The sequence below is a fragment of the Lagopus leucura genome, unplaced genomic scaffold (genome assembly GCF_019238085.1).
Source record: "Lagopus leucura isolate 7727_CA_CO unplaced genomic scaffold, USGS_WTPT01 Super-Scaffold_100002, whole genome shotgun sequence".
Taxonomy (NCBI): domain Eukaryota; kingdom Metazoa; phylum Chordata; class Aves; order Galliformes; family Phasianidae; genus Lagopus; species Lagopus leucura.
The window spans coordinates 50,683,235-50,696,595 of NW_024962263.1; the positions used below are offsets into that span (position 1 = coordinate 50,683,235).

At 35.9% G+C, this 13,361-nt stretch overlaps 1 protein-coding gene across 1 annotated transcript in view; it reads right to left on the bottom strand.

The window, feature by feature from the left end:
- Positions 1 to 13,361, bottom strand: part of PRKDC (protein kinase, DNA-activated, catalytic subunit) — a 104,434-nt gene that overhangs the window by 61,970 nt on the left and 29,103 nt on the right. Inside the window, 17 exon segments of the mRNA XM_042869484.1 lie at positions 650 to 744; positions 1,119 to 1,345; positions 2,173 to 2,280; positions 3,541 to 3,693; positions 4,335 to 4,498; positions 5,433 to 5,523; positions 6,479 to 6,585; positions 6,845 to 7,004; positions 7,371 to 7,490; positions 7,865 to 7,951; positions 8,849 to 9,008; positions 9,695 to 9,810; positions 10,261 to 10,410; positions 10,695 to 10,832; positions 11,395 to 11,444; positions 12,116 to 12,284; positions 12,948 to 13,112. Of these exon segments, the coding sequence (XP_042725418.1) occupies positions 650 to 744; positions 1,119 to 1,345; positions 2,173 to 2,280; positions 3,541 to 3,693; positions 4,335 to 4,498; positions 5,433 to 5,523; positions 6,479 to 6,585; positions 6,845 to 7,004; positions 7,371 to 7,490; positions 7,865 to 7,951; positions 8,849 to 9,008; positions 9,695 to 9,810; positions 10,261 to 10,410; positions 10,695 to 10,832; positions 11,395 to 11,444; positions 12,116 to 12,284; positions 12,948 to 13,112 (2,260 nt within the window).

Genomic DNA, 13,361 nt, shown 5'->3' on the forward strand with positions numbered 1-13,361 from the left:
TCCCCACCTGTTTCTCTGAAAGAAATGAAGCTTTGTAACATGAAATTTCAGCTGTTTTAATTATTATTAATTGATGAAAGCCAGAGCATGAGGAAAAAGAAAAGCAGATTTACTGGATACTGAAGAATCGTATGTATTGTGGAGGAGGTGACAGAATCTTCATGCATGCTGTCTTACAGAATAATTACATAGCAGCCAAGAATGACAAAATGATAAAAAATATTCCATAGAATATAGAGAAACTGCACTTTTTGAGAACTGTGTTTGTCTTAAAAGAACAGACTTCAAAATTCTTAAGAACCTACATTTTCACATCATGCAACTATAAAATTAGATCTCACATCATAAATACTATCAGTATTTATTACTGTTACTATAAAGGTGTATATCGTAGCAAACATGAAAAATGTTTTTTTAATTAAGCATAAAAAAAAAAAAATCTTCCACATTTACCTGTTGCAAGGAGTTGACATAAACAGTTTTTAACTAGATATCAAATTAGCTCTCTACCATAAGAAATTGGTGCAAAGTAGGCACATTCCCTTCTCCCACAGTTAATTCATGGCTTTCTTTATTTTTTTTTTTTCTTTTTCTTTTTTTAAATAAAAATTGAACTGGAACACTTCTGTTGTAGCTAATTATAGCTTACCCAATGATTTCTCATCTGTATGGGTTAAAGCCAGACTTTCCAGAAATACCACCAATGCTTCAAACACGAACTGTTCCACCAGAGAATTCTCTTCCCTTTAAAATCAGAAATAAATGATAGGAAACTTGAGTAGAAGCACTAATTACAAAATTATAATTAAAAACAAATTAAAATGCTGCAGAAATAAACTGCACAAGACACCTACATAAAAAAATACACCAAAACCATCTATAAGAATGGCAGTGAAGACTTACTGAGTGCTTTTAAAAGACAAATAACTCACTATAAATCTATGATAAAAATTTATAATTAAATCAAAGAATAATCTCAACAACACAGTTTCACAGCTGTTGTATACATGAATAGAATGAGTGTGAGTAGATGACTGTTTGGATCTTACACTGAATTCTTTTCACCTCCTTGAGCTTTTAGTTCAAGTTGGTTACAGTACCAAGCTCTGCTTACTCACCTAAATTCTCTGTAGATGCTGTTGAAAGCCAGCGCTGCACCAAGTCTCTTGAAAGCACTGGGATGAAGAGCAAGACTATATAATCTTTTAAAAAGAGACTTGGTGTTTGCTGGGCTTTTCTCCTGCTGTCTCGGTGTTGTCTGCTTAATAGACCACTTCAAAAATTCTCGTACACACTGACCACAGAAATCTCTCAGAGTGCTGTCAACTGGATCCACTATGCCACTCTGAAATTAAGCAAGATAATTCATTGCAAGAATGAAAAAAGAAAAAAAAAAACCAACAAACCCACAACATTTTTTTAGTGCAGTGTTAGAGCAGCTTACAGAATTTTTCTTTAAGTAGTTTAAAAATGCGCTTAATTTCCCAGAAATAAAGCTTCAGAACTCATATGGTCCAGAGGAAGGACAGCATTTCCAGCCCTCACAGCACTGGATTCAGCCTCAAAGATTCGGGCTTCTCTTCCCATCTCAGTCAGAGCTTCTAAATTGGTTAGGTAGCTGAGGCATTCCATTTTCTGATAAGCCTGTTTTCTCTGCATTAGAGACGCTGTGCTAACACTGACTTTCCTCTACAAAAAGTACCCTGAAACCTTCAGACCTTCAGGTCAGTGCAAAAATAAATAAATAAATAGATAGATAGACAAATACATAAATAAAATTTAAAGCTTTTTCACCTAGCGAAATCAAAGCAGCATAAAGTAAAATTAAATACACATCACAAGCAACTTTCCTTCAGGCTTGGGGAAAAATGGTATTCTAGTAGTTCCTTGTATACACTGATTATGAAAAGAGCATTCCATTACTCTTACATAGACCATGAAGACACCAGCTGCCTTCTGACAGTGTCAAAGTAACAGGAAAAAGTCATCAAAGTCACAGTTGAGAATCACAAAATGGTCATAAAATTGATAAATTGCTAACCTTTATTCTGAAAAATAAGCTGCTATTATATCAGTGTATATGCTCTTGCTTCTTTCAGTAGTACAGTGATGCTAGTTAAAAACAAAGTCACATGGCACAAAAAAAAAGAAATAGGAAGATCTATGACCTACCAAGATAGCTTCCAGAAATGTCACTGTATCTTCACTTTCAAATTTCTTGTTGTTTGTAAACCAGTGAATGAGCTGCATGACTAAAGGCTCATACAACTGTCTCGTTACCTGAAAATACAAAAAGCCAACTACATTTCTAGGATTAACATGTTTCTCCATTATTCTGCTATTCAAAATGTGTAAGAACAAAAAAATACTTTTTCAAAAAGGGTCTGTAAAATGAATAATCTGCTTCATGTAGCTTTTCCGCATGAAAGGATTAAAAAAAAAAAAAAAAGAACAATAAATCTGGTTTGCTGTTTTCTATTTAACTAGTCTCAAAAGATCTCCAAGCTTACTTGCAATATAAAACTTTGAAGCAGGTACAGAATATTACTAACCACTGACTGATATACAGCCAGAGAAACAGGAAAGCTTGCTTTTAAGCTGTATTTTGATCTCATAAAAATCTCTCTCAATCCTAACCCTTTAAATTATTCTAATTTAATAGATTTCAACAGTTCTACCTTGTAAGTTAACCTGATTAAATAATGCCACACTACAACATGAAGAACCATTCAGTAGATTTGCATGCGCATGGATGTATGCTTGTAATACAATACACAATGACTGTGCATTGGTTTGTACCAACAGATATTATCTATTCCAATTTACATTCAGCCATATGGCAGCAGAAAGGGTTTCACCTAAATGGGTAACATAGTATCCCATACACTGTAACAGAACTCTTTGGTATAAAAATTAAATCCAAATGCCAGGCATTTGGCCCCAGGCAGCAGTCTGAAGAGGCACCTATCACCTATAAATTCAGTAGAGCTGAACCTACGTGCCATACAGACTTCTCTTTTGTTTTAGGTAAGGAGGATAAATATCAAGTTGAGATATTTGAATTAAATATTTCTTCCTCAGCTTTCAATAATGCAGATAGAATCTCCCAGATGCCATTTTTGAAGACTGTAGCTTTGTGCTCATTCAACAGGCGAATGAATCAATTTCTCCCCAGATTAACTTATTACAGAAAAATCCAAAAAACAAATACAGTAATGAAGAACAGTTAATACAACAAACTCTTGGAATTAATCTTGGAATTTCATTCCTAAGACATTCCTATATACGTACACTGCTATCACTCAGGACTGCACTCCATTACTGAAGTATTTGAAAAGGCTCCTATCCCCCTCTACAGAAACCCTGGAAAACTATCCCTAAAGTGGAATTTCAGCTTAAAAACATGCATTATAATTGAAATTAAAAAGGTCATGTGTAGGATTACTCTCTGAGAATAATTTGTAAACAAATTTATAGATTAATTTCTATGCACAGAGGTATATGAAACAAACTAAAATGCTTAGGAGTAATTATTTTTACCTGGTCTACATCACAGGCAAGACGAAGCAGTACTGGAAATATTCGTTTGTATAACTGATACATGGGTGGTGGACCCCGTTGTCTTTCTGGCATCTGAGATGCTTTCCCCAGCATATATGCAACAATGCTATGTAGCAGTTCACATGCTGCAACCTGAAATTGAAAAATCCCTGTGGAAGTAAAGGATGCATAACCAAAGGCAAGACAAAATTGTGGGCAGGAGGAAAAGAGTCAAAAGAAAGGATGTACTTGAGAAAATACTTCTATCTGTGCAAAAGTCACTTTCAGAAAGAGATTGTGTCTATGCAAATGATCTGCACACGCTCTACTTGATCTCACTCCTGATATTTTAGAGTCTCTGTGATGTGCAGTCACTTTCCAAAGGAGAAAATGCATCTCTAGAGAAGTCATCCTCATTGTGTGTTCGAGGATATCAATATCTCAACCCAGCAGAGAAGCAAGGTATTTACTTCTGTGCTCTGCTGGACTGAGCCCACAAACTCACAAGGAAGACATGGGAAGGACATTAAGCAACAACAAAGATCAGTTATTTTAAAACTTTCATTTTTATCCTAAGTCTAACTCAAAAAGGCACAGTGCTGTCTGACAGCGCTTATAGCAATGTTTGTTCTTTAGGTTTTACACAATCAGAATAATAGTATCATGAATCAGCACAGAAGCAGCACATTTGTACCTCTGAACTGATTAAAACAGGCCTTCCTTAACAAGGAAGGCACTACTTTATGCAGTACTTCTCAGCTAGCATAAAGAAAGACACGTGTGGACATCAATACCTTTGTTTGTCTGTCACTTGCAGAAAGAGCCAGGTCAGTCACACGAGGCAGAAACACATCCAAGTAGATGACAGGCTTCATGTCTGCAAATGGCACAGCAAAGCTCAGGTGGTTCTCGGTGTCCCAGGACACACATTTCTTCATCATCTCTTCTGCAGAGGTGGCTAAAGCGTTTGGAAAATATCAGAACAAAAAATAAGCGTTGTGTAATACAGATCAGATAAGCAGATCCAACATAAAGACCCCATCAGTTGCACAGAGAACAACCACACCTGTGGCTCTGTCCTCCAAGGTACTTCAGGGAAAACTGCCATACTTCCTTCAGACCCTGTACCATCATTAAGGTTGGAAAAGACCTCTAATTTCCTCTAGTCCAACCATCAGCATATCCTCATTGTGAACACTAACCGCAGCCCTCAGTGCCACATCCACACGACACCTCCAGGGATTGTGACTCTACCACCTCCCTGGGCAACCTGTTCTAAATCGCCACCACTATTGCTGAAAAGACATTTTTCCTAATATCCAACCTGAACCTCCCCAGTACAACTTAAAGGCCATTACTTCTCATCCTGTCATTTTGCAGAAATAAAATTGTTCTTAAAAGCAGAAAAGACAAATTTAAACATTAAAAGTTCTAACACCTGGATCTGCTGAAACCATGGTGCACCTTAAACTGACAAGTCAAGAAGTAAACTTACAGTTTTACACAGCTCACAGGTCACAAAAGCGAATTAAGCAAGAATCATAATAAGGAGATGGGAACAAGTGGTTGAGGAATTGTAAACCATGAGAGATTTCAAAACAGTTTTACAGCTAGAGAGTGAAGGCGAGGTATGAGTAAATAAAACCATATGCTCATATGTGGGTGATTTTTCTTCCTTTAATGTGAGATTTCCACACAGGTTTTTTGCGTTCTGTAAGTTAGTTAATACTCTGTTCTCTTTAACTTCGAAATTCAATAAAAGCAGTTTTGTCAAAATAAATAAATAGCTTTCCTTGAAAAACTCATGCATTCTCAAAATGGTGTTCAGATGTCACTAAACTTAACTTTCAAGAGACAGAGCAGAGGCATATAAATATTTTTAGGTTACCCACCCGTAATTAAGTTGTGGTTGATCTGCCCTCCTAAAGAGCCAAGAAGGCGAGCCACTCTAGTTCTTACTGCTTCCAAGGAGGGATTGTCATCCTGAATAATTCAGAAGATTGATATTAATGAAGGAAGAATTATGTCTATCTACAGATGAGTTCGTTGACAGAGTGAATAAAGGATTAATAGCACTTACTAGTGTATGGATAAAAAAGGAACAGTAAAGAAAAGAGAAGGAGCAGCATCAAACAAAAAAGCACCATTAATTTCAATAAGCAGAAGGAAACACTGGAAAACACCTTCAAGACATTCCGTGGTCTTTCAATCACACTTCTCAAGTAATGATTAAAATTTTATCAGCACAGGTAAAATGTAATAATCTAAAGTGATAAGAAATCTGAAGTAAAAATTACACTTTTCACTTTAACCCAAGATCCTAAAATTTACATTTTTAACAGCCTGTGTGGGATATAAAATTTCTTTATTTTGTTTAAAGACTACTAAGCTGGAAAGAGTTACATAATACATGTATTAGAAGCAATTATTTGTTTCATACCTAAAAGTAAGTTTGCACCTGGCATATACAAATAAGACTACGCTTTTTTGGAGCTACTTGAGAAGACACTGGTCAAAATGACTGGTATGTTTGACTTCTAAGACTGAACCTGTCCACAAGGTAATAACAACAGAAAGTTACACATTCAAATAGCAAGTATGCACAAATAGCATTTTGTGCGTGCAAACTAATATCTGATGTGTATGCAGTTAAACTGTTAAGTCAGAATCAATATCAGACTAATATATAATGAAACCAAACAGATTTCTGGAAGTTCCCCTTCCCTGCATCTCTCTCATTCTCACCCTAGAATGTGACACCTTTCCAACTGTGTTGGTGTGATGGCACTATGAGCCACACTGTTAAACAGGTTTCAACAAATTGACTGATGTAAGGTAAAAAATAACCCCGAGAAAAAGAGAAACATATGAGAGAGGATGAGATGCACTGCAAAGTGATTAATTCACTTTCAACTCTAAAAAGCATTAATGTTCTTACCAATGAAGAAGTTTTTGCTTTTCTTAAACGCTGTATCACAGTTTTGTTAAATCCTTTCTGGGCTGCTCGGGAAAGCTTCCTTACTTCCCAGTTATTTTGGGGTTCAACTAATTAAAAAAAAGCAGCATATAAATATTATCTTAGTATACCTGCACCTCATGCATGTACTCGTGGTTTTTTAAAACAAATGACCACAAGAAACAACAGCAACAAAACCACTGAAATCTTAGTTCAAAAATAATGGTGAACTTCTGGAGGTAAAAGAAATAATAGTTTTCCAACTATAAGAACAACAATATAGACTAAAAAGAATGTCACGTTCAAGTCTCTAAGCATAACCATGAAGAATTAATCGCCCATACATACCTGCAGTTGCAGAGTTTTTCAAATAACCATCAAGAAGAGGTAGCACATCCTTGTAATAAGGTTGCATGATATGCCTGGGGATGTGAGCTGACCAATCTTCCAAAGCATCCAGTCCCAGATCAGCCATCGGTGTACAGCTAAGGCCCAGCTTAAATGCATTCTGTGTGTCAAATGTAAAACCATTAGTTCTCCTTTTTAATGAGTATTATAATTTAAATGGAGATACCATATTTGCAAGCTCTGAGCTTATAAAACATCTTCCTTCCTAGCAACTTTTGTCGCCTCAATTTCTCACTCAAAATCAGCACAGGACATATCTGTTCTATTGTAATGCAGGCACTAACAGAGTCAGTCAAGCACAAAGGCATACTTAGACAATTTACTTCTTTATCCAGAAAACCAACCCATTTCTACTCTGTCATGCTGGAGGTAATGCAAAGTTTGACGGTTACTAACTTTGCCCCAAAAATTTGGTACATGTTTTAGAAGGAAAAAAAAAAGTTAACTACACATTGCTTTGACCTACCTGCAGTGCAGGAATATATGCTTTGATATCAAGCATGATGATGTCATGGGGTAAAGAGAGTAAAAAATTTAGACAGGATGCCAGCAACTCATCTTTATACTGTTTCATTTTTGCTGTAACCTAAAATTCAGAAAAATATACCAAGAACAGTCATAAACTTCATGACGTCTTGATATTACCCATATTAACATCCACGTAAAATACACAACTCAAAAACAATATTGGAATGTAATCCACCCACAGATGTTTATCATGAAGTACTCAATGCACAATCATCTTGACGCACAAATGAGAAATAACTCAGTGACCAATACACTGTTACCGATACTGAGAACAAACAAGAACAAGATTTTAAAACCCTCCTATACTGTAAAATTCAAACAGCTGGAGTACTGCTATTATATATATTGTAAGATTTTTAAGAAGATACAATTTTGACTGAGTAATTTATGCTTATTTTCAGATTAAGTAAGCTAGCCAGCAAAATAACCTACCTCTTTTCCAAACTTTGCAAACAGGGCAAAGCAAGAACTCTTTTCAGGGTCTTCAGTAGCTTTTCTGAGACTCTTTGGACTGACACCCTACCAACAGAATCCACAAATCAACAGTGTTAAAATCTGTAGTAACGTAGCACAAACATAAAATACAAGTTGAACTCATAACAAATCTGTAACTAAGGAACTCTTCATCACTGAAAACTTAAAATGTATGTTTATTCTCTCAAAGCTTAGTAGTACCACGAACACTTAATTTTCTACTTCCCTTTTCCTTCAATAAGTCATAAAAGAAAGAGAAAATCTCCAAGTGTGAATGTGCAGGTGGCAAGCAAGCAGCTCACGACAGCATCTACAGTACCAACATATTTATTGGGAATCAATTTTGCTTCACTTGGCACTATTACCAGCAGCAGGAAGAACAGTTCTGTGGGGAGCTACACAATATGGGATGAAACACTGTCACTGTACAATAGCTGTCATATCAGAAATAGCACATCCACTTTCTGTGGAAATCAATGAGCAAGATACTACATGTACACTCAAGAGGTTGAATAATTAACCCAAATGTCTTTTCTGTTATGACCAGACTGTTTCCAATAACCAAACTATCCTCTGTCTGCACGGCAAGCACGCTTCCTCCATTGCTCTGCTCTCCCTGCTCAGGATTTTGAAACAAGCATTACATGTGGATTGTGTTTCTTCAGAAACAGAGCTTCTAGTCTAATTGTTGGCTTTCTATGCACTTTCACCTGCAGCAGCAAGAACAGTTCTGGGATCTGTGGGGCGCTACACAATATGGGATGAAACATTGTCACTGTACAATAGCTGTCATATCAGAAACAGCACAAAACATTGAAAGCCAGTGGGTAACAGTTATAATAAACTTTTGGCACTGCACATACATGCATAAAAGACTTATATAAAGAACTGTCCCACCAGTAATGAAACACTCTACATCTCCAATGGGAAAAGACATCTCACCTCAAAGTATTTTATTTTCTTGGCAATCTTCATTGTAACAGAAAGCAGCTTGTAGAATCCACTGATAAGAGGTAGTCTCGTTGAATGTATAATAAGCTCGTAACCAAAGGAATACACCCAAGGCTGAAAGTATTCAACATGTTTATCTGGAAGTATGTCTCTAAAGTAGACACACACAAATCATACGGAAAAAAAAAAATGGGGGTGGAAGAAAAAGAATGTTATTCAAACATAATTTTTTCTCTTCCCAAACTTTCACATTAGTACCAGGAAGACAAGCACTGTATCTAAAATGCACCCCCAAAGACAGCAAGGTACTAATTACATGCCACCATCCAAGGTAACCATAAGAAGATCTTTATTTTGCTTCACAGTGCAAAGCAAATTCTTCCTCCTTACACCTCACTATCAAATTTGTACAAACACACAAAAATACCACATTTCATTACCAAAATAGACTGCAGTATTGCTATAGGAAATCAGCTGGACCTGCACTGACAAGCAACACTGTTCCTTTCATTTAATGCCTGATATTACCTGGCATACAACCATTTCTAGTCTCTGAAGTAATTACTGTATATATGGCCAGTGTAATATGGGAAGTTACAACATGTACTGAAAGATAATTACAACCAAATAATCAAATGATGTTTCCTGTTCTCCAGATGAGCTACCGTGTTTTTTACCCACATCTCAGATGTCTGAAACACAATTTCCCAGCTAATCACCACTCTGAAATATTGATTATGGTCGTAAGTCAGAAATATGCTCTTAAATAAAACTCCCTCTAAATTTCTTCCAATCATTTTGTAACTTTTTAACTACACAAAGATATATTATTAGTACCTGCAGAATTCTACCAAGTTTATAAAGGCAATAAAGTCCGTAGGCTTCTTTGGCTGAAGGTTTGAAGCAGGGTCAGAAGTAGGCTCAATAAAAACATTGTCGGTTTCATTTTCATCCTAAAATGAAATATTGAAACAAGAACACTGGATCTCAAACAACACAGAAATCATTTACACCATTTTTCCAGATAAATTGTATTACTCTTCTGCTTTTTGTATTTGTTACAATCTAGTCTGACACAAACAACTGATGATTGGCAGATCAATAATTAATAAAAAAGAAATAGTTGCCAATAAGGAAAAAGTGAGTACAAAACCAAAATCCAGTAGATGCCAGAGTAAAGTCTGTAACAACGGATCCTATCAGCTACTTCTGAATCTCATGTTTCCATCTGCTAATACTGCAGTGCAATATCAAAAAGTATGAAGTAAATTGTTTTAACAAATATGACTATTACTTCAAAGACATTATAAGGAGCTATATAATCATAATGAAAACAAAACAAGGAATGTGATCTTGGTTCCTTTACTACAGCAGAAATTAATAGGCATGTCATTAGGTCTCACCTGCTCATGGACATTCAGTTTCTGAACAGTCAGATCCAACTTCTCAATAATCTTCAAAATAGATTTGATGAGTTCATCATACAGCAACCGATTCAGAGACTGCAGTGCTGAATTTCCAGTAAGAAAGTTTTCTTCTTCAAAAATGGATTCCTTTGTAGGAGGAAGAAGGTTTGTGTTTCAAAACAGCAATAAGAATTAACTCTTGAATTTACAAACGAAGGCTTGAATGATTTAGACAATCTGGCTTTAGAGGTTTCTTATGCTATAGAAGCCTAAATTCATCCCTATTTAACTAATTTATCAGTGACAAAATTCAACAAAAAAATCAAGTTATATTGCAGCAGGACATCCAGAACAAGTCTGAGGTTAGAAAAGCAACAGTAAGTCTCAGGGTTACTTTTCATCTTGGATTACCATGTTAACTATGTCTTTACCTTCATCATATCACAACTCAGTAAACTTCTGAAGAGATACAGATAGTCCTTATAGGTTGGTACTTTCCATTTTGGTGTCTCACCCTCTCCAGCTTCTGGGAAGTCTTCTGATCCAGAAGTTTCTTTTCTGAAAACATCCTGAAAGGACAGAGTACTTTTCAGAAACACTGTATAACATATAGCATCCTGACTCAAGCTAAAACAGCATGTAAAATTAATTGTCTATGTAGAAACCTGAAATGTTTGGCTTTCTTATTTAACCAATCTGAAAAGAACAGAAAAGCATCATCATCTTTTAAAAATTCTAAGTCCTTCCAGTGGTCAGTTATGTGAGAGATTCCTGCTGCACAGGATTTAAGAGCTTTATCATCCTCTTGATAGAAACAATGAGAAAAACTTTGAGTTTCCAAATTTTGCTAGCCTGGAAGAAAGCTGGGTGACATCAACCACAACCTCCTTAGATGACCTAAGCAAAGAACTGCAAAGAACAAATGTATATTCCCTGCTATAACATCCATTACAAGAGAAACATTGTTATTATGCTGATGTAGGGACCAGAAACAAGTAACAAAAGGGATGACACTCAAGACTGACAGTATTTCTGGCTTTAGACCTTGATCTGTTTGCTGGACTAGATGTCCAAGAACTGGATAGTATATTCTAAAAATTTAGATGAAAAATATTTAAAAAGTTATTTTACCTTTGAAAATGTCATTGGCTTGGAGAATACTCTGATTAATCCCTGATGCACTGCAACAAAATAAAATAACATCAGCTGTACAGCACACTCCAAATCACAAACAAGAAAACAGTGAAAAAGCCATGGTAACAGAAAAGCCACTGTAAAATAACTGAAAAACTAAAAATCATTATAACAAAATGTCAGCATGCTGGAAGCTACTAGAATTGCCAGCTACCAATACTATCACACTTAGAATCTTAATAACTGCATATTTGGAATTCTCATATTTTACTGTGAAGTTTGAGAGCTTAAAATGCATACATTTCTAATATAGGTGATGTTGTCCCTACCCTCTGTGATATTTTATAAGTGTAACTGAAAGAATACTGAACAGATTTTTGTACTTCTTTTTTTGTGAAAGCCATCCTATCCTACAGATAATACATTCTCCTGCCTTTGATCATCAGCACACTGTCAGCTAAAGCAAATCTTAAAAGTCTTCCTAAGTGGTTCAGCAATGGATTTGAACCACCCAAATTCCTCCCCTCTAACTTCCCCTCCTTCTCCCCCTCCCCCCAAAAAAAGTAGGAACACAATAAAAACTCTATTTTTTCATTAGAAAGGAAGCATTTTTCCATCCATTAATGACTCCAAACCGCTCTTCCGTAAAACTGTTAGAAATAGTTTATCATTAAGGGGGAGAAAAGAAAATAAATCAAAACAAATATCACAGACTCACCAACAGTGCCAATAAAACTCCAGAGAACAGGACCTTTCATTGAGAGAGCTAGAAACACTTTTATTATAGATCTGCAACAGACTAACTGCATTTTTTCACTGTATTGTGGAAAGCTATTGATTTGTAGCACAACTAGATGTTCAAGAACTGGAGTGTACACTTCTGGAATCTGGAAGAAATAAGCAAAAAAAACATACGAATACAACAAAATAGCTTCACAAGAGTTTACACTGTGGCCTATTCTGAGAAACAGTAGAAGATTTAGCAGGCAAATTTATCTTAGACATTGAGAAAAACAGAAAATTTCCTGGAGCACGTGAAAAAAAGTGGTTCCTGAGCAGTTTAGAACTACAATGGAGCCCATTGTAATCTTATTAGCAAAGTACCATTTACTTAAACAAGAAAAACACAGCAGTAAAATCTGTTCACCCTTAATCTGAAAACAGAATCAAAATAATCTCCACCTTAGCCTCACTTCCCAGTTTCAGATAGGATATGGAAAAAAAACCCTCGTTAGAACTCAGACAATACACAGCAACAGAGGAAAATCAAAGTATCAGCCTCGGAGAATACACTAAGTATAAGTACCAGAAGCTTTCAGTACGTTCTAAAAAATTCAATTAAGAAAGAGTATATTTCAAGCATTTTCTCTATTCAAATAAAATCTAATATTCTCCTGATATTCTCCCACCCTGTAGGAGCTAAAGCCATAATATTTCAAATAACGAAATACCTTCCATCACAGGTATTTTAAGTTCACTGTTACTACCTTCTCATACATTGCAGGTTGCATTAAAAACTTTTTGACTGGAACTTTAAATACTCCACTTACTGTGTCTAAATGGAGTATCACACTTGCGATGGACTGGAGGAAACTTGGAAGCTGATACAGATGGTCATCCACTGTCTCTGCCTCCGTCAGGTACATTTGCTTACAGCGCTGAAGGAGCTCAACGTACATGGCGTCAACATCCGTAGGATGTACAGCTTTGCAGGGCTTACAGAGAGAAAACAAAACAACATTTAGCAACTTCACACAAGCAAGCAAACATGCTGTAGCACTAAAAACAAGTCTCTGCTGCAACAATCATAACAATAATTATTTTGAATTCCCCATGAAATCAGTATCTGGAACACAGCTTTAAACATATCAAATAGGGCATTACAGATGCTAATACTGAGCTTCACATTTGAACTAGCTGCATTAAAGAAACGTGGCGTACCTTAATGGCTTTCCAATTATCAC